A 19,311-nucleotide genomic window follows, 5' to 3' on the forward strand; every position below is an offset into this window, starting at 1 on the left:
GCTACAGGCAGAGTGAATCAGCGTCCAAACCCCGTCGTCCCCTCCTCCAAGGAAAAAGCAAGAGGGGCAAGCCCACCTCCTCCTCATCTATTTTCCTAAAAGAAAGAGGAGACATCTTTCAAGGAACCTTCTCTCATTCTCTCCCGGAGTATTAGGAGTGAATATGCTGCCCCCCCCGCCCCCCCACACACACACATACACACACACACATGCACACATACGTGTTAGTTCCAGCTCCCAGAGCTGCACTACAATCCCCTGCCCACCAGAGGGAGAGTATGCCCTTGCCCCTCCTGCTGTCTCCTTCTCTTTACCCACCGCAGAGCTGAACGAGGAGCAACAGCAGTTGCTTGCGTGTCCATGAGAAAGGGTTCCTTCCCCCACCGACAGAGCGGGTGAGACGTCTGAGGGTCGAAGGACAACGACGGTAAAACTGAGTTTGACCACTAGAGGGGGTGCGGGAGCTCACCCAGCTCCGCTTCCTCCAGATGAGCTTGCTGGCCCAGAGAGAGAAGGTGCTTCTCCGGGGCCACGCTGCAGGCTCCTAGCAGAGCTCTCTCCAGAGACTCGGGTCTCCAGATTCTTAATCCGTGCTCATTTCTGCTCGACTCTAGAACTAATGGGCAGAGAGGTCAAGGATGGGGGGCAGGGGCTGAAATTTACATTTTTACTGCAGAACACCTCTGAAGTTGGCGGCTCCCCCCGCAGATGCTAAGCATCCTGTGACATTTATTCTCTGCTGTCCAGATGGAGACCACCCTGGACGAGAATTTCTTCCAGGGGAGGCAGTGCGCTTCTGTCCTCACTTCAAGCTGGTCAGAGGCTTCTGGGGTGAGAAGCTGAAGGTGACCCAGGCCCTGGAGGGACTCCGCAGCCTTGACACACATGGGGATGGACCCCTTCTCTATGTGGGTGCTGATGCCTTGTGATCACTCTGGGACTGCTGTGCCACCCTCTCCTTCCTTCAGGGACTAGGCAACAGCACCTGGCTATCTCCGCCCAGGGCTAGGGGAAGCAGAGTGGAGCTTGGCACGGGCCTGGGGGAGATGGTGAAATGGGGAGGCATTTCAGCTCCAAGAGCTGTTGGAGGCAGAGCTTCAAAAGCTCCATCTGGGACCCCGTCTCTCTAACAAGGATGGGGGGGGGGGCTTTGTCCTAGCAGAAGAGCCTCGCAATCACAGCCCAGGAGCAAAGCCATGGAGTGGACAGGAGCGCCAGCCCCTGCTCCAGCCGCATCTGCAGGAGGATGGCAGTGGAGGGCTGGGCGCTGTCATCGTGGGGGTTGATGCTGAGTTTGACATGCTTCGAGCTGAACAGGTATGTTTATCACTTCAGTTCTTCAGCACAACTTCGAGCTGAGTCAGTGTCACAGACACTGAACAGTGTCTGCTCAGCAAGGAGTCTGGAGATGTCATGGGCTCCAATTTACGGAGAAATCTCAACGTTTTTTAAGGGATAAGAAAGGAGTCTGGGGGTTTTACTCTGCTCAGAAAAGAAGTTCATTCATGGAAGGAGAGCTCACAATATGCAGTCTGCACCCCAAAACTTCCAGCCTCCCATGGGAAATGTAAAATTCAACGACCTTGGGGAGTATTCTTCCTGCCTCTCCACCAGTCACCCCTCCATTCCAGCCTGTTTTCCTTTCTCACTATTTCATCTTCTTAAACTCAGAGAAGATACAGAAGTATGTCTGTGTGAGGGGTAACTCCCCCCAAATACTCCAGCCATCCCACATCCTGCAAGTGGGCTCCATATCTTACAGGCACGTTCCTGAACCTTCTCCCCCATCACTGCCAGCTTCTTCCTGTTCTTGCCAGGATTAGTTCCTTCCACCCTCCTGAACTCCAGTAGACTACCCCCGTCTCTTTCCTCTTTGGCCCCTTGCTGAGCAGAAAATGAACAGTAATAAAAAGGAAAAAGGGTAAGGAAGTAATGTCCTGTCCCAACATCGATGTCTGTCTACGGCGTCTGCAGAGCGCTCTGTGGGTCACTCTGGGAGACAGTCAGGTTCCCAGAGATCGGCTGGCTGGGGCGTCCCCCCCTAAGTCAATTCCCTGACTGGATCCCCATCGCCTAGCAACCACACCCAAACCAAAAGCTGTGAGTGCACTTCAGGGGTGATTATCGACCATTACCTCCCTTGTTTGCCACCAGAGGGAGAGAGAGAGCAAGCCTGCCACCTGATTGGCACCATGCACCACCACCTCAGTAAGTCACTTTTAATGGACTTAAAAAGTTCTTACGTATTAGTCAAACTTAAACATCTTCCAGCACAATTTAAAATATGTCCCAGCCCTGGCAGTGTGGCTCAGTTGCTGGAGTGACGTCCCATGCACCAAAAGGTCACTAGTTCGATTTTCCGTCAGGGCACATGCCTGGGTTGAGGGCTTGATTCCCAGTGGGGGATGTGCAGGAGACAGCAGATCAATGTTTCTCTCCTTCTCTCTCTTTCTCTCCCTTCCTCTCTCTCCCTCTCTTTTCCTCTCTCCCTAAAATCAATAAAACATATATTTTTAAAATATGTCCCCAGATTCCCTGGAACGTAAACCAGCATCTTAGGAACAGAAACCCTAAAGGGATTCTGTGGACTTTCCCTAAGACTATGGGGAGGGGGGGCGGGGGGAGTGTTATAAAAAGACAGAGCAACCTGGATGGGTGGGAGAAGCAGCACGGGGCAAGCCTGACATGGATGCTTTTATTCCAAAAGCACAAGACCTTTAACCTGGCTGACCCCACAAGCCCATATATTTTCTCTCTGCCTTGAACCCTTCAAGCCTCCTGCTTGGAACACCATTAGGCAATCTGAGGAATGGTTCAATGTGTCAGAGGTGGGGTGGGGACAGGACAAAGAGAATAAGGACAAGCCTGGTAGAGTTCAGCATGAATGAGGGCAAGAGAAAGAAAAGGAGCAAAACTTCTGGGGCAGAGGAGAGAGAGCTGGGTAGATGGACTTCTGGGCTCTGTCTCAGAGAGAGCAGATACATGTGTGGCTTCTTGAAACCACTGTTCTCTAGCCCTTTGGAAGATGAGCTGGACTGGAAATCTTGGCCTGCAGCCAGCGGGAGGAGAGTGGACACTGGGGGAAAAACTCCCAAAAGTCTGACTGAGGCAATGGTGGGCTGGTGAGAGGGTTGAGAGTGGGCTGCCTACTCGGGAGCTAAGGGATGGGAGACTGCACAGCCCAGGACTATATACATCAATGCGCTGATCAGGAGCTATAGCCCTGGCCGGTGTGGCTCAGTTGCTTGAGCGCCATTCCATGCACTGAGAGGTCACCGGTTCAATTCCCGGCCAGGGCACTTGCCTGGATTGAGGGCTCGATCCCCAACAGGGGCACTGCCGGAGGCAGCCCATCGATGTTTTTCTCTTTATTCCTCTCTCTCTCTCTAAAATAAAAACATAATTTTTTTAAAAAGAGAGATACAGAGAGGAAGAAGCGAAAATCCAGGAAAACACAGAGATGGGCAGGATATTATACACACAACACATTTCTACATACACGTGCAGGTGTGAAAGGGACCGAATGACAGCCTTCCTACAGGTCCAACCTCCTACCTGCCTCTCCTGGAGAGGGGGAGGGATGTGAGGTTAAGGTCATGGTTAGGGCTACGGAAGGAGGAAGTACTGGAGAAGGGCCTGGAGAGGAAGGGGAGCACAGTGACCGGGGTCAGGGGCCAGAGACCCAGCGGGGGCACGTGCTTGTTTGGTGTAAGACACAGAGAAAGGAGATTTGGGAGGAGCTGCCGTCTTGAAGGAGCCTTTGGGACAGAGGTGGATACGTAAGTTTTTAGGGAGTTTTATGGAGCGTGATGTGGTCTAATCTCCCCATTCACCACCATCCCCTCAAGAAAACGTCCAGGAAAGACCTAACTTACTCCTCATGGCTTTCAAGGTTGCATTTCATTTTTGGTGAGTGATGCTGAGAGCCTCCAGCTGAGAGCACAAACGCTCAGTTGTAGTCAGGTTACCCGCTCCCAGACATGGACACATAGCCCAGTGCGCCAGGAGCTGGCCTGTAGGCGTCATCTAGAGGCCTCCCCAGGTGTGTAAGTTCCCCTTAAAAATTCCTTCCTGGCAGGGATTCAAGGTAAGAGCAAGACTTGAGTGACCGATGGTGAGACATCTAAATTCTCACAGCAGACACCACATTTTGGGTTTTCCGCTCACTCCATATGCCTCTGCCTGTAAGTGTGTGCGTATGTGTATATACAGCGTTGCATGAGGAGCAGAGATGCTCAACACAGAAAAACAGAAAACCAACTCTGCCTACACAGACATATGCTTCTAGCAGCGCCGTAGATACGCGTATGTACCTAAAACAAACGGAGTTAGGTAGCCATAGGCAGGCTGACTAGCAGGAAGATGGAGGGCCGCTTTACAGCTGGTCCGCTTACGCTGGAATCTGTAAACACAGATTTCTTATCCACTTATCGGACCCCCAAGGTCTCATCATAAAATCTAGATGCTTCCTGATGACTGTGATGATGACAGAACAGAGATGCCCTCCCTCATCTCTCTCTCTCTCTCTCTCTCTCTCTCTCTCTCTCTCTCTCTCTCTCACACACACACACACACACACACACACACACACAACAACTTCCACTGCTTTTCCCCCAAAGGTGCCGTCTTTCCTCTCCTCTCAGCCCATTAAGCTGACCTTCAGTTGCCACCTCTCTCTTGGCCTTGGCTCCCCCCACCCACGCTGGCACCTGCCTGGGGCAGGACACATGTGGAACAGGTTGATGCTGTTCTCCCGGAAGTGGAGCCGGAGAGGGGTGGGGTCACTGGGGCAGGCCTACATCCTTCCCTCCACAGACACATAAAGCAGCAGCCTGTCCTGGTGAGGGACAGTCACTCTCTCGACCCACAGACCAAGTGAGCCCCGGGCCCTCACCCCAGACCCAGCTGCCCGACGGGACCTAGCACCACTCGCTGGTAAGAGCTGGATGACAGCGGAGAAGGCAGGGGCTGTTCGAGGGCTGGACAAGAACAGGGGTGGGTCAAGAAGGGCCGAGGAGTCCCCAAGAGCCCAGTAGGGTTGGTATCCTGATTGGCCTTGGGGAGTGAAGGGAGCCTGTGAGCACCTCTCTGGTGAGGAGACTGCAGCCATCCGAGGCCCTCCCGGGGAAGTCTGGCTGGCCCTCCTAGGAAGGAGGGGAGCTCATGTGGCTGGCAGAACAGCCCATACATCTGTGCGCTGCCTCCTGCTTCCATGATTCTCCGAAGTGCCTACAGGGGAGGTGAAGCAATTCCCGGCCAGCTGGTAGAGCCTCTTCCACCCACGGGGATAATTTGGCTCTGCCAGCTGGCTGCCCAGCCAGTGCACCTGGACTTGAATCTCAAAGACAGACACCTAAGAGTATGAACCTCAGGCTCTTGCAGGCCCCGCATTCTTTAGGGCCCTCTCACCTCAGCTTGTGTCTCCCAGGGCCACATTCATCCATTCGTTCATCCCCTCTTTCTGCACACATACGCCAAGCTCCCGTCTGTGCCAGGCACTGTGCCTGGTGCTGATGCTGCTGAGATGACTAACAGCCATTTCCTTCCCTCTGGGAGGTCACAGTAGAGTAGGTCAGAGAGTCAGGTGAACAGATCGTAACAACATGAGGTTGCAGGTGTTTCAGAAGGACACCTGCTTTGGGGACATGGGGTGGAGGCACTAGCTGTCTGAAAGGATGAGGGAAGAGATCACAGAGAAGGTGACTCTTAAAGGATGGCCAGTGGCTCTAGATTGGAAGGGAGGTATTGTAAGCAGACGGAGAACAAAGGCAAAGAGCAGTGAAATGCCTGGATCTGCTGGGCAGGCCCCGGAGGGCAGTGGCTCCCACACCCAGGAGCCAGGAGGAGGGCACAGGGAAGTAAGGGTACAGGGAAGTGGCTCCAACCCCCAAAACAGGACACCTGCCTCCCCAGGCTCTCAGAACCAGTGGTGGCTGCCTCCGTCCCCTGGCATCCCTGGTCCTGGCTGTCGCTCTTCTCTGGGAGGACGAGGCAGGCATAGCTTTGTGAGAAGAGTTTGACTGCCCTCACTGATGAAACGCTCCAGCCAGGCTCCAAGTTCGTGAATAAAATGTGTGTGGGTTGAGACGAGTCCTGGACAGAGAAAGGGCAGGGCTGGCTTCTCTAGCCAGACAGTGGCTCTGGGCAAGCTGCCTCAGCTCTCGAGGCCTCGCTTCCTCCTCGCTTCCTCGTCATAAAATGAAGAATCCTTTGACATTCCAAGAATCCAGGCATCTCTCTGCAGGGGCCTTCCCATGGCCTGGTCTCCCAACTTGTCACTCTCTGACTACCCCCCTCCCACTCCCCAGAGACAATGACCATGTTTGAAAATGTCACCCGGGCCCTGACCAGACAGCTAAACCCTCGAGGGGATCTGACACCCCTGGACAGCCTCATAGACTTCAAGCGCTTCCATCCCTTCTGCCTGGTGCTGAGGAAACGGAAGAGCACGCTCTTCTGGGGCGCCCGGTACCTGCGCACCGACTACACCCTCCTGGATGTGCTGGAACCTGGCAGCTGCCCCTCCAGTAAGCCTCGGGCGTGGGGCTGGGGACGGAGGGAGGGGGCCCAGGCATGAGCCCACGAGGAGGACCCGAAGCTCCCCCTACCCAGATGTGGTTCGGTGTCACCTAGCCCAAAGTGCTCACGGGAGGTGGGGGATGGTGGTTCGATGCCTCTCGACCCAGCCCCTTTCATCTTCTCCCTCCTGCAGATCCAACAGACTCTGGGAACTTTGCCTTTAAGAATATGCTGGATGCCCGAGTGGAGGGACAGGTGGATGTGCCAAGGACAGTCAAGGTGACGGGGACTGCGGGGCTGTCTCGGAGCAGCACCTTGGAGGTCCAGACACTCAGTGTGGCTCCCAAGGCCCTGGAGACCTTGCACCAGGAGAGGTGAGAGTTGGCAGGGAGGGAGCTACCAGGGTGGGGTAGGGTGTTGCATGGAAAGGGTGCCTTGCTCCCAGAGTTAAAGATCACCACAGGGGAACTCTTAAAGATGATGCTCTGGCCAATGGGTGCCTCCAGGCCACTTTCTAACCACTCCCCTGTCCTTCCACTGCCTCTGGTACCACCTCCCCCCACCCCCACCCCCATCACACACATATGAGGATGAGTGTATTCACATGAACTTGCTCTATGACCTTGGAAAAGTCATTTCTGCTCTTGGGACCTCGGTTTTGTTTCCTGAAAAATGATGGGGTTGGATGGAAATCTCAAGGGTTCCTTCCTACCCTAAGACTCTATGAAATACACTTAACTGCTCCGCACTGCAGCTTGAGCCAGCAGTCTGCTCTCATAAATTACCTCAAGCCTGGCCCCCACACACTCAGGGCAGCCCTTGGGATTGCTACCTCAGCAGCACAAGGGGTGTGGCAGATGCCATGATGATGCTGGGCACCTCAGATGTTTGGTTTGACAGGGGAACTGACTTTTAAGTAGTTAAGTAGTGGTTGAAAGAAGCAGGTGAAGGCTCGGGAGGAAGGAAGGAAGGACTGGGGTGCTTGAGAAATCATCCAGTAAAATGTATAAAGCTTCACTAAGTGCAAAGCGCCCTACTAGGTGCTGGGGTGCACTAGAACGTCTTGGTCCAAGAACCTTGAGATCGAGGAGTGTGAGAAGAGTGTGTAACAGTAACTAGAATTCAAGGCAAGAAGTGGTGCGTGCCATAGAGGGGTTTGTCTGAGTTTTGTGGCAGGTCAGGGGGACTTCTAGCAGGGGAAATGAGGACAGAGTTCACAGGGGACGCAGCCCATGATCTAGACCTTGAAAGATGAGTAGAAATTGGACACCCAGGGCCGAGAGAAGGGCATTACTAAGGCACGTGGGTGAGAAATCGCAAAACTCTAGGGACCATGAAGAGGTATGAATGGAGCAAAGGGAGGTTGGGGTGGGCCCAGAACATGCAGGAACCAGGTGTCTGCTCAAGGAGATGCAACTATCCCATAGTCACCAGAGGGACCCTGGCGATGCTCTGATGTATGTCATGATCAGTCCAACCAGATGGAGGAAGAGTGTTAGTTAGTGCACAAGAGGCAGGGGTTTGAAGCCGTTGAAGCAGGCAGACCAGGCAAGGCGCTGTTCCACTGTCCATCAGAGAGGTAAAGTGAGGACCTGAGCTGGGAAACGCAGTCAGAACGAAGAGGGAGGAATCGCTGCCAGGTCCCTGGGGCAGCAGAATGGACTGGACCTGCCGACTGACTCCAGGGTAAGGGAGTGGGCTTTGTCAAAGACGACGCTAATCTATATCTAATGTATAGTGTGAGGACTACAGTTAATAATTCTGTACTGTTTCCTGGAAATTTGTAAAAGCAGATTGCAGGTGCTCTCACCACACACACACACACACAAATGGTAACCGTGAGATGGATATGTTAATTAGACTATAATAATCACTTCTCTATGTATAACAAAACGTGTTGTACACCTTAAATATATACATAACTTTTATTGAAATAAATAAATATATAAGAATAAAAACCCCAAGATAACTTTGATATTTGACCCAAGTAATGACATTAATAAAGACAGGAAAACCAAGCTTAGAAGTGTATTTGGAGAGAAAAATGGTGGATGTTTTGAGTTCGTGTCCCCACTGAGACAACAGGTGAGAGTGGGCAATAGGTACTTGGGGTGACTATAGGTAACCACACTGTATTCTGTATTTGAAAGTTGCTACAGAGAGTAGATCGTAAAAGAGTTCTCATCACAAGAAAAAAAATATTTGTAATGACTTGTGGTGATGGATGTTAACTAAACTCATCGGGGTAATCATTTCTCAAAATATACATATATAAAATCATTATGTTATGCAGCTAAAACTAGTACAGTGTTATATGTCAACAAGACCTCAAGTTTTATAAATGTTAATGGTATTTGAAAATGAGGGTCTGGAGTTCAGGAGAGAAGTCAAGAGATAAATACATATGCGGTGATCAGCCACATAAAGGTTACAACTATAGGAATGGGGTGGGAGTTCAGAGAGCAGAGAACTGAGAACAGAATCTTAGGCAACATAAAATTTTAGGGCAAATGTGATGCAGACAGAATGGATAGGATTTAGAATCCTGAAAGACAGGAGCAGAACTGGGGTGGCACAGGTGATCAGAAGCCAGAAGACAGCATCTCGCGGGGTGGGAGGTTGGGGGGGGGTGGGGTTGGACAGCAGGGCCCAATGTTGCTCCAAGTTAGGAAAGGTCTTCGAGTTTGGTAAGTGGGAAGTCGTGACTTCAGTTGAGGAGTAGAAACAGAAGCCAAAGCATAAAGAATTTTGGCGAAGGCGGGGAGGAAGTAAAGACAGTGGGTACAGGCATATTGCCAATGAAGTGAAGGAAAGAAACAATGGCAGTGGGAGGGATAGCAAGATCAAAGGACATGCTTATATGTGTGTGAGCGAGTAGAGAGGGAAACTGGTGTTAATGCAGGAGAGGGGATAAGAGATGGAGAGAAAGGGCCCTAGAGGAGATGGACAGAACTAGGAACAGGGAGGAAAGGGAAGGGAGTCCACCCCAGGGCCAAGGAATAAAGGAGAAAGAAGCAACCATGAGGCCCTGTCCTGGGCCAGATGACTGCCAGTCTCTCTCTCAGCACCTGGAGGGAGGTGTCATTATCCTCACTTTATAGATGAGGCCACTGAGACTCAGAGGAGCTGCCCTGCTATAAGCGGGGATCTGGGTTTCAACCTCGGGCTTTCCTCCAAGTCCTCACTCTCTCCCTGACATGACACCACTATGCCTAGCACCTGGGAACGACAGAAGAAAAGGGAAGGCCAGGGCCCAGGTGGGGAGAAGCTCCGGAAGATTCCCTTATGTTTCTCCTGCCACAGGAAGCTGGAAGCAGAGCACCCGTTCCTGAAAGAGATGCGAGATCGAGGCGAGAACCTGTATGTGGTGATGGAGGTGGTGGAGACTGTGCAGGAGGTCACTCTAGAGAGAGCCGGCAAGGCAGAGGGCGTCTTCTCCCTCCCATTCTTCGCCCCATTGGGGCTACAGGTTTGGTTCTCTCTCTCCTTCCCCCCACCCCTCTCTCTCTCACAGTCAGCCTCTCCACAGAGGCTGCATTGACTTTGCCCCATCGGTGCCCAACCAGGACACTATCAAAGACCCATTCTTTCTCCCTGCTCTTCAAGATCCAGTCCCCTGCTGGCCCGACGCGAACCCTGCCTCTGGTCAGTAGCGCCCAGGGAGGCGGGTCCCTGTGCCACATGCCACAGGGATCTATCAGAGAAGGGGAAACTCACAGTCATGGAATATCCTCATGGTGCTCCCCATCTACACAGAGACATCCTTGTTCTCAGTCTCATGGAGGAGACACATGGGTTGGAAAATTCCATGTAAAGAAGTAATGTTCTGGATACCTCTGTCTATTTTGTATAAATATTCAAGGGATGAGTTGGAACGGGGAGTAGGAGTTAGTCATGGAAGGTTTCTTGAAGGAGGTGAGCAAGGGACAGATTGCAAAGAGGAAGAAGGAACCAAGGCCTGGATGGAGGTCCTAAGGTGGGACAGGGATGCACAGGCAGGTGATGGAGCAGGCCTGCCCAGTTCCTTCCTGTGTCTGAGCCAGGAAGGGAGACGCAGATCATTAGTGGGGTGACCTGTGGAAATGAGCAGAGGAGCTGTGAAACCCACTCCATGGAGTCTGGACCAGGTAGAAAGGCAATCAGGGACACCAGTGAAAGGTTCCAACTTCTTGTCTCCCCAGAGGCCCTCAAACTGGCCCTTCACTTGCACCCTCACCCCCCACTTCCAATGTCTCATACTCAGGATCTCTGCAGATTCACAAATCCTCACTGTCCAATCCTAGGGATCCATCAACCACAAGGAGGCGGTAACCATCCCCAAGGGCTGCATCCTGGCCTTTCGAGTGAGACAGCTGATGGTCAAAGGGGAGAATGAGTGGGGTGAGTAGACACCAGCGTGTTCTCCCCTCAAGACAAGAATGACCTGCACCGATACTAAGACGTCCTGGCCCCCTCTTGTGGCAATGTCAGGGAATTAGTGAACGAGAAGGTTGTGTGGTGGTCCGACTTCAAGGAACAGAACAGCAGGGGCTGCCCTGGAGAGAGAGTGAAGGGACTCCTGGTTCTGAGCGTCTCCTGTGTGCTAGGCACTGCGTCAGCTTCGGGGGAGAGGGCGCAGAGAGCAATCAGCCTCAAGGAGCCTGTGGCCAGTGGAGGAAACAGACCCAGACACCAGTACTCGAATGCAAGAGAGAGAATACTGTTATCACAGGAAAGGACTTACAGAGGGGAAAGGATTCCTTCTAGCAAGAGGGGGAGGAGCTGAAGATGCAGCGAGGCATTTGAGGGCAGGCTCCCAGCCCTCCGTAGAGCCCATAGACTGTGAGACTAGAGAAAGAAGGGGGCGCGGGGCAACTGCCTAAGGTCCCTGCTCTCCTCTCTTGCTCCTTACAGAGATCCCACATATCTGCAATGATAACATGCAGACCTTCCCTCCTGGAGGTAAGTGAGATTGCTTTCTGGCTCCCCACTCTTCTGCCCGGCCCCTGACGTGACCTGCTAAAGACTGTGCCCTTGAATAGCACACACACACCAAAACCCCCTGCCAAGGAGCCCCTGGGTTTGTTTCCCCTAAAAATATCTATTCTGAACTCTAGGAAAGACAGACAAAGGCCTATGAGTACCACCCAAGAGGGACAGAGAAACAGACTGAAAGGAACACTTGGAAGCAGAAATAAGACATGGAGACACTGTGTGCTCTCAAATTGTGGGCAGATTGAGCTAACATACTCTCCGTGTGTGTGTGTGTGTGTGTGTGTGTGTGTGTGTGTGTGTGTGTGATTTTTTAAAATATATTTTTATTGACTTCAGAGAGGAAGGGAGAAGGAGAGAGAGAGGGATATAGAAAATCAATGATGAGAACCATTGATGGGCTGCCTCCTGCACACCCCCAACTGGGGATCTAGCCCACAACCCAGGCTATGCCCTGACCGGGAACTGAACTGTGACCTCCTGGTTCATAGGTCGACACTCAACCATTGAGCCACGCTGGCCAGCTGGCATGGCTCTGTGTGTTTTTACAATGATCACTGATGAAGCTGCCTTGACAACTGCTCTAGGTTAAAAGGCATGAGTAGGCTTTATGCTGACACACGTGCATTGTTTCTGTCTTCAGGAAAGCCAGAAGAAGAGAAGCTCATCCGTAAGTGTTTCCTGCCATTTCACTGTCATTTTTTTCGACTCAGAATTTTAAAACTTCAGTTGTTTTATTTCCTTCTCCATGGGACCGACAGGGAGCATGGCAGGGCGGATCTCACCAAACAACTGTCCCTGAAATATGGCAGAAATTCCAATAGCTTAGGGACAAGCAGTGGAAAGGGAGTCTGTGCGTGAGATGCCCAGGTGGTCTGATGCCTTGGACCGGACCGCTGTCCTAGAGGGCCTTAGTAGCTCTAACCTGTCACACACACACCTCTGCAACTCCACCCACCGCCCAGCACCTGGGGCGGAAGCGGCTGAGTCGGTGTTGACAGCTCAATCCAGGTGCCATTTCCCATTGCATTAGCTTTTCTCCTCACCCGGTACTGCCTCCCATGAATGGGGCAAGAGTATCCTTAAACCTGGCTGGTTATCCTAACCCCCTATTAAACCTCATCGCCTGGCTGGGTACCCTAACCCCCCATCAATATTTCATCGCCTGGGTATGGCTATGTTTGGGAGGATTACATTCTTATCATTGTTTTTTTGTTTCTCCTTCAGTCATCCAGGCATCCGATGTTGGTAAGGAATTTTCTGAGTTTCTCCCAAGACTTTGGTGTGGGAGAAGCACTGGGGTGGAGGGAGGGGGAGACAAGTGCTGGGTCCCAGGTCGTGGGGATTGGCGCCACTGCCAGGAAGCCAATCTCTCCAAAGCAGGCTGGACATACTCCTAGGAGGCCAGGTCCCTACAGGGTCAGGCCAAGGTTCAGGCCAACCCTGATCCACTCACATCCCTGTCTATAGACCCACCCACGGATCTCAGGAGCAGTCCCATCTTGGCCTTCACTCAGTAACCAATCATTCTTCTTTGCCAACTAACTCGGGAGAAGGGGAAATAGACCTTCCTTCTCAGCTTTTAGCCGGTCTTAGAGAAAGGGAAGGCACTTGTCTGCTGCTCCCTGGTGGGCCCTGGAGCTCAGGGGGAATGACTATGGCTTAGATGGTACTGTGGGTCCTGGGCCCCTCCTCGCCCCTAACGGCCTCCCCTCCACATACACACATACGCATCTCAAGTCAGGGCTAATGGATAACTTCATAATTGCATTCCTCGGTCAAGAAAAACCAGAGGCCAGGCTAAGGCTGGGAGCAGAGCACGGGGACCTGCGAGGGGTGTGAAGGAGCCTGCAGGGAGAACGCCGACTGAGTGGGGAGGGTGCCAGGTGGAGAGCCGCCTGTTTGCCACGTTTACTGTCCCCACAGGGGAGATGCATGAAGACTTCAAGACACTAAAAGAAGAGATTCAACGAGAGACCCACGAAGTGGAGAAGCTGAGTCACGTGGGGCAAAGCTCCTTGCTCGCGGCCCTCAGCAAACTGCTAGGAAAGAAAAAGGAGCTCCAAGACCTGGAGCTCACGGTGAGGTCCCAGTGGAAGTGTGTGGGGGGGAGGGGGGGGCTGGGAGAAGGGTTTTTGGTGCAGGTGCAGCTGGGGGGAGGGGGGCCTGACACTGGCAGAAGGTGATCAGGGGCCAGGGGATGTGACAGCGGATGCCTTCCCCAAGCTGGCCAGGTGCCCCCGGCTGCCCTGGTGCCTCTGGAGAAGGACAAACAGTGCTGTTTCCTCCAAGGCACATGCTCCTTCCTGATGGACAGGGGAGGCAGCAGGCCAGCAGGCGCTCTCTCGGAAGGGGCCGGAACTTTCCTTTCCAGGATGTAAGGCTCAGGAACCAAGGAACCCAAGTCAGTCCGATATTTTCAGGACTTGATACCTTGAAAAAGAAATCTGGAAATCGGACAAAGTTGACACATGTCCAGGGATTATGTGCCAGACACCGTGCTGGGCCCCTTCCTCGTGTTATCTTGCTCACCCACCTTTCCTCACAGCTTGAAGGGGCTCTAGACAAAGGACATGAAGTGACGCTGGAGGCACTCCCAAGAGATGTCCTCATATCCAAGGCGGTTATGGGCGCCATCCTCTACTTCCTTGGAGCCCTAACAGGTAAGGAAGGAATACGGCCTTCATTTATACACCCTTCTGGTGATAGGAATGAATCACTGAGTGAATTCCCAAATGTTTGAATGAATGAATAAGTAAATGAATGAATGCCAGGCAAATTATAGCACAATGAAGTAGCTTATATCTACATTTTTAAAAATTGGTCTCATGCCTAAGGATTCACTTGGTCACCTTGGATAGTCTGAGAAGATGGCCTGGTCTTGCTAACAGGGGTTGGCATAACATACATAGCTAATCCCATCACATGTTATCCATATTTGTTAGCTTTCATTTCAGGGGTAACATCCTCTGATCTTGCCCCCTGAATTCTCATCTTCGCTCTGCAGGAAACATTCCCCCACTTAAAAGAATTCTCTGGTCCTTCAGGTATAAGCTAAGATGTTTGTTCTCTTAAGAAGTCTGCCATCAAATGCCAAGACCAAAGCAGACCCCTCAGCTATGGCTCCCCTCACACTGTGTGCTGTATTTGTGCGTCCCTTGGTTTTTCTCCACTAGACTGCAAGTTCCTTGAGTGAAGGGAGTACATTTTTACCAAACACACTCAGCAAAGGTGCCTGGCCCAGAGCAGGCGTTCAACTGTGGGTGGGGATGAATGAATGAACGCTGAAAGTCTGGCAGGGTACCCACGTGGAGCTGTACTCCCTCTGCACCACCAACACACATCTCTTCCTCTGCCCTTTTCTGCAGAGTTAAGTGAAGCCCAACAGAAGCTGCTGGTGAAATCCATGGAGAAGAAGATCCTGCCTGTGCAACTAAAGCTTGTGAGCAGCAGCAGACACCGGGGAGAGTCGGGAGGGAGTCAGCCAGAGCCAGGGGAAAGACACAAATGCAGCCTCATGACAGAACCGTCCTGGAGTCTTCTCCCAGCACCTCATGCCCCTTCTCATTTCTCTCCATTTCTTCCTTTTTGCTATTTCACAACTAGAGATGGAAGAGTAGATGCCTGGGGCGATTATCTGGGTTTTCCAGCCTGATCGTGGGAGGAGAGACAGAACACTCTGTTTTTGCTTAGTCCTAGCCAAGTGATGTGAACACATCTTTTAATGTCTCTGAGTAAAATGGGGCTAAAAATAAATGAGCTGCCCTCTGTACAGGGTTGTTAAAAGCTCCAGATGGGCCCTGGCCAGTGAGGCTCAGTTGGTTGGAGCATCGTCCCATACACCAAAAGGTGGCGGGTTCGATCCCCGATCAGGGAACATTGAGGTCAGGGCATTTCAATTGACGTTTCTCTCTCTCCCTGCCTCTCTCTAAAATCAATGTTTTAAAAAAAGGCCCAGGTGGAGTTGTAATGTAATGTAATGAAAAGAGTTTAATAAGAGAAAGGTAGGCATCTTTGTGGTTTTTATGAGTTAGGAGAAAGGAAAGGAGGTTTCCAGTTCTTCCTTTTCATGCTGTCTTGGTTCCTTCCAGGTGGAGAGCACAATGGAACAGAATTTCCTGCAGGACAAAGAGGGTGTTTTTCCCCTGCCATCTAACCTGCTCTCCTCCCTTGGGGAAGAAGAACTGATCCTCACAGAGGCCCTCGTGGGGCTGAGCGGCCTGGAAGTGCAGAGATCAGGCCCCCAGTACACATGGGACCCAGACACCCTCCCCCACCTCTGTGCCCTTTACGCTGGCCTCTCCTTCCTGCAGCTGCTGACCAAGGCCTCCTAACTTGCCTTTTCCATCTGCTTCCTGCTTCCCTAATGCCGCCCCCGCCTCACTATGCTATGTCCTTAACATCTAAGGGCATTTCATAAACCCTAGCTGATCCCCCACGACAACCAATTTCCACTTGACCAACTCTATCTCCTCCTGCCCCTGTAGCACCGCTACCCGCCGAGCCCATCCACTGATGCTTAAGTCCTCTGAGAGTAGAAACACTCAAATTTTAAAAATTATGAATCATTTCAGCAAAACCAAAATTAATTAATTTCCTATCCCAATCCCTCAATCTTGTGCTTTTAAAAATCAAGCTTCACTGGAATTAATGGAAAATATTTTACTTTGAATGAAATGTCTTTGGTGTTTTCTTTAAAGAATCTATCATACGGAAATTCTTAACTTGTGTCAGAAAACAGGCATTATCACACTACATATAGATCATATGTACATGAATACTATTACACTGTCCTCAGGCCAGCTGGGAAGTACTCAGGGAAGAACTATGAGGGTACAGAATGTGGAATCTAGATTCTAAAGTGAGAATATCATCAAAGCAGCGTGTCTTCATAGAGGAGCCTTTGGAGCCCTCTGGACTTGGGTTAAGGGACTGGGAAAGGCAAAAACCTAGAGATACATTGTACAAACCCAAAACAAGACTAAGACAACTTTCAAGTTTATTGGATAAAAATATAGATAGACCCTGGCCAGGTAGCTCAGTTCGTTAGAGCACTGTCCCACTATGGCAAGGTTGTGGGTTCAATCCCTAGGCAGGGCACATACAAGAATCAATGAATGAATGAACAACAAATGGATGTTTCTCTCTCTCTCCCTCTCTCGAAAAATAAATAAATAAATAACTTTAAAATGCAAATAGGTGTTTAAAAAAAAGATACCTGCCTGGTCAGTGTGGCTCAGTGGTTGAGCATTGACCTTTGAACCAGAAGGTTGAGGTTTGATTCCTGGTCAAGGCACATGCCCAGGTTGCGGGCTTGATCTCCAGTGGGGAGCATACAGGAGGCAGCTGATTAATGATTCCCTCTCATCATTGATGTTTCTCTCTTTCTCTCCCTTTCCCTTCCTCTCTGAAATCAATATATATATTGACCAAAAACTTTTTAAAAAGAAATTGTGCTATTATTTTCTGATTTCACCTTTTCCTCTTCTGCTCTCAGTTCAGGGTGGTTGTGGGAGGAGGTGATACAGGTGGACTTGCATATGGATTTGCTAACATGGATATTACAATCTCATAAAACTGCCAGATTTATACCTTCCTCCTCTGCCTGAAACTTGGTTTTAATATCTTTCACCAATCCCTTTTAATATGGTTTATGGGTGGAATAATCTCTCCAAGGTTTTTGGCCCCAGGAGTCAAACTCTTCCCCTTCCTAGGCACCCCTTGCCTTGATTAGTTCCCTCACTCACCAAGAATTCATGATCAACTGCCAAAGACTTTGTGTTAAGCCATCCTCCCCGATTCTGGGGCATCTTCTAAGGCCTCACTCTATTGCTCAAGAACGTACTGAGTAGTTATCTGCTGACTTGATTGTTCTAATCTTATGATGTAAACATAATAAAGAGGTGAGCTCACACCCTAACTATCCAGAAGGGTAACTTCGTAAAGATGAACAACAAAGCTCACCTGTTTTCTTCCTTTGCCATTCTCGCCCACCTTCAGTTACAGATACGGCGTTATGAAGAGGCTTTAATGAGTTTATTCCAGTGATGACTCAAAAGTCCTGTTATCCATTCCCGAGCCCTACGGGGAAGGGGGGTAGTTAGGGAAGAATTGGTCAAGGCATGTTCCCTAAAACTGGAGCACACATTTTTCCATTTAGCAAAGTGGCTGTTTAGTGCATGAGCTACTTGGTACAAAAGTATGAAAAGGGTGTGGTAAAGCCCGGGTCAGGTAGCTCAGCAGGTTAGAGCATTGTCTGGATACACCAAGGTTGCAGGTTTGATCCTTGGTCAGGGCACATACAAGAATCAACCAATCTTCTATATATATAAAAGGCTAACATGCTAAGTGCCCCTCCCACCGTCCGACTGGTCGCTATGACACACACTGACCACCAGGGGGCAGATGCTCAACGCAGGAGCTGCCGAGCTGCAGTGACTTGGCAGCGGAGGTTCTTGGGTGACGCACCCCGAAACCAGAGAGGAGGGAACCTGATTCCTCGAAGGCCGTGAGATTCCACCTTCAGCCGTGGGCTATGTTGTTGCTGGGGCACTGTCAGCCCCTATCTGGTTTGCTGCACTCTTGGGTTTGCATTCCACACCCTGTACGACAGCAACTTTGTAGAGTGCCCTCTCGCACTCTGGGACCCCTCGGGGGATGTCGGAGAGCTGGTTTCGGCCCAATCCCCGCAGGCCAGGCCACGGGACCCTACCTGCTGGAGGGACCCCGCTCACTCTGCAGACACTGGGGAAGGATCCTGGCAGTTGGCTCCAGGGTGTGTCTGGCCTCTCTCGCCCAGTCCTGCCCGGCCAGCCACCTTCTAATTAACTTCCTTTCAATGTGCACAAATCTGTGCACCGGGTCATTAGTAAATGCATAAATAAGTGGAACAACAAATTGATGTTTCTCTTTCTCCCTTCCTCTCTCTCTCAAATCAATCAATACTTTAAAAAATTTTAAATAATTTTTTTCTATATACATAAACTTAAAGAAGATAGTGAAAACATATTCTCTGTCTTCTAGGACTTTACAAGACAGCTAGACTGTCTTGGGGGGGGTCTGACCTGATCTAAAACTCAGGACCTCCGTTATGGAGGAGATAAAAGTTCAAAGAGGGTAGGAAGTTGTTTTGTCTTAGGAAATTAGAACATGCATCCACCTCCTGCAGAATCACTGAACGATTCCCTTGTAAACTAAGTGGGCAGAACTTCTGATCCAATTTCCTTCCCCTGGGGGAGTCCCAGGCTCTCCGGTACACCATTATTCTGCTCCCTATTTCACTACAGTGACTGTCTGGATGCCTACAGGCGCCCCAAAGGACTCCCTGAAGCCTTTGCCAGGAGGGGCTTCCAGCCTCTTTCCTTCACAACACAGGGCAGCCGGAGCACAGCCTCCAGCAGACTGCATTCTGCTGCTAAGCGTTACCACGCCGCCCCGCAATGCACTAGCCCCGGGCCATACAGAGTGGACCCCGACACTTCATTACACTGGAGTGACTGTACGCAAACGCGCTCTACCCCCACCCACCCTCCCAGGCTGCAGGGGTTTTATGCCTCATTTTCAGCGTTAGCTAAAAACCTGATGAGGAAGGCTGGATCCCGTGGTTCGGTTTTATTTTAAGCCCAACAGCCTAGCTCCACCTCCCTCGTTCGCAGCTTTTCTTCCCTCGCGCGGGACGCACTGGGCAGCCGTTGAACGTGAGCCTCGTGGGTCTGGAAGGAGACTCAGCAGCGAGCAAACAGAGTTTGGGCAGAAACCGGCCCGGCTCCTCGTGACGTCATCACGCACCGGGCTCCGGCGGGGCCTCCGCACTCCGCGCTC

At 51.2% G+C, this 19,311-nt stretch overlaps 1 protein-coding gene and 1 long non-coding RNA gene across 3 annotated transcripts; one reads left to right on the forward strand and one right to left on the reverse strand.

The window, feature by feature from the left end:
* The first annotated feature begins 321 nt into the window (after nucleotides 1–321).
* Nucleotides 322–16,164, forward strand: GSDMA (gasdermin A). 2 transcript variants are annotated; one of them, XM_081109819.1, is made up of 12 exons: nucleotides 322–1,317; nucleotides 6,309–6,527; nucleotides 6,713–6,893; nucleotides 9,823–9,988; nucleotides 10,803–10,899; nucleotides 11,413–11,460; nucleotides 12,134–12,160; nucleotides 12,718–12,738; nucleotides 13,417–13,571; nucleotides 14,039–14,153; nucleotides 14,859–14,932; nucleotides 15,582–16,160. In XM_081109819.1, the coding sequence occupies exons 2-12, from the start codon at nucleotides 6,314–6,316 to the stop codon at nucleotides 15,822–15,824; spliced, it is 1,341 nt and encodes a 446-aa protein (XP_080965945.1). In that variant the 5' UTR covers nucleotides 322–1,317; nucleotides 6,309–6,313; the 3' UTR covers nucleotides 15,825–16,160. The 2 variants fall into 2 exon arrangements, with proteins under 2 accessions (XP_080965945.1, XP_080965946.1); XM_081109820.1 differs by lacking the exon at nucleotides 322–1,317 and having other exon boundaries at nucleotides 5,584–6,527; nucleotides 15,582–16,164.
* On the reverse strand, nucleotides 15,463–19,272 carry LOC308532379. Its single transcript, XR_013996977.1, has 3 exons — nucleotides 19,069–19,272; nucleotides 17,455–17,571; nucleotides 15,463–15,608 (listed from the first exon to the last, which is right to left on the reverse strand). It is a non-coding gene; the product is annotated as an uncharacterized lncRNA (long non-coding RNA).
* Nucleotides 19,273–19,311: the final 39 nt, after the last annotated feature.

The sequence above is a fragment of the Myotis nattereri genome (genome assembly GCF_964212035.1).
Source record: "Myotis nattereri genome assembly, chromosome: 16".
Taxonomy (NCBI): domain Eukaryota; kingdom Metazoa; phylum Chordata; class Mammalia; order Chiroptera; family Vespertilionidae; genus Myotis; species Myotis nattereri.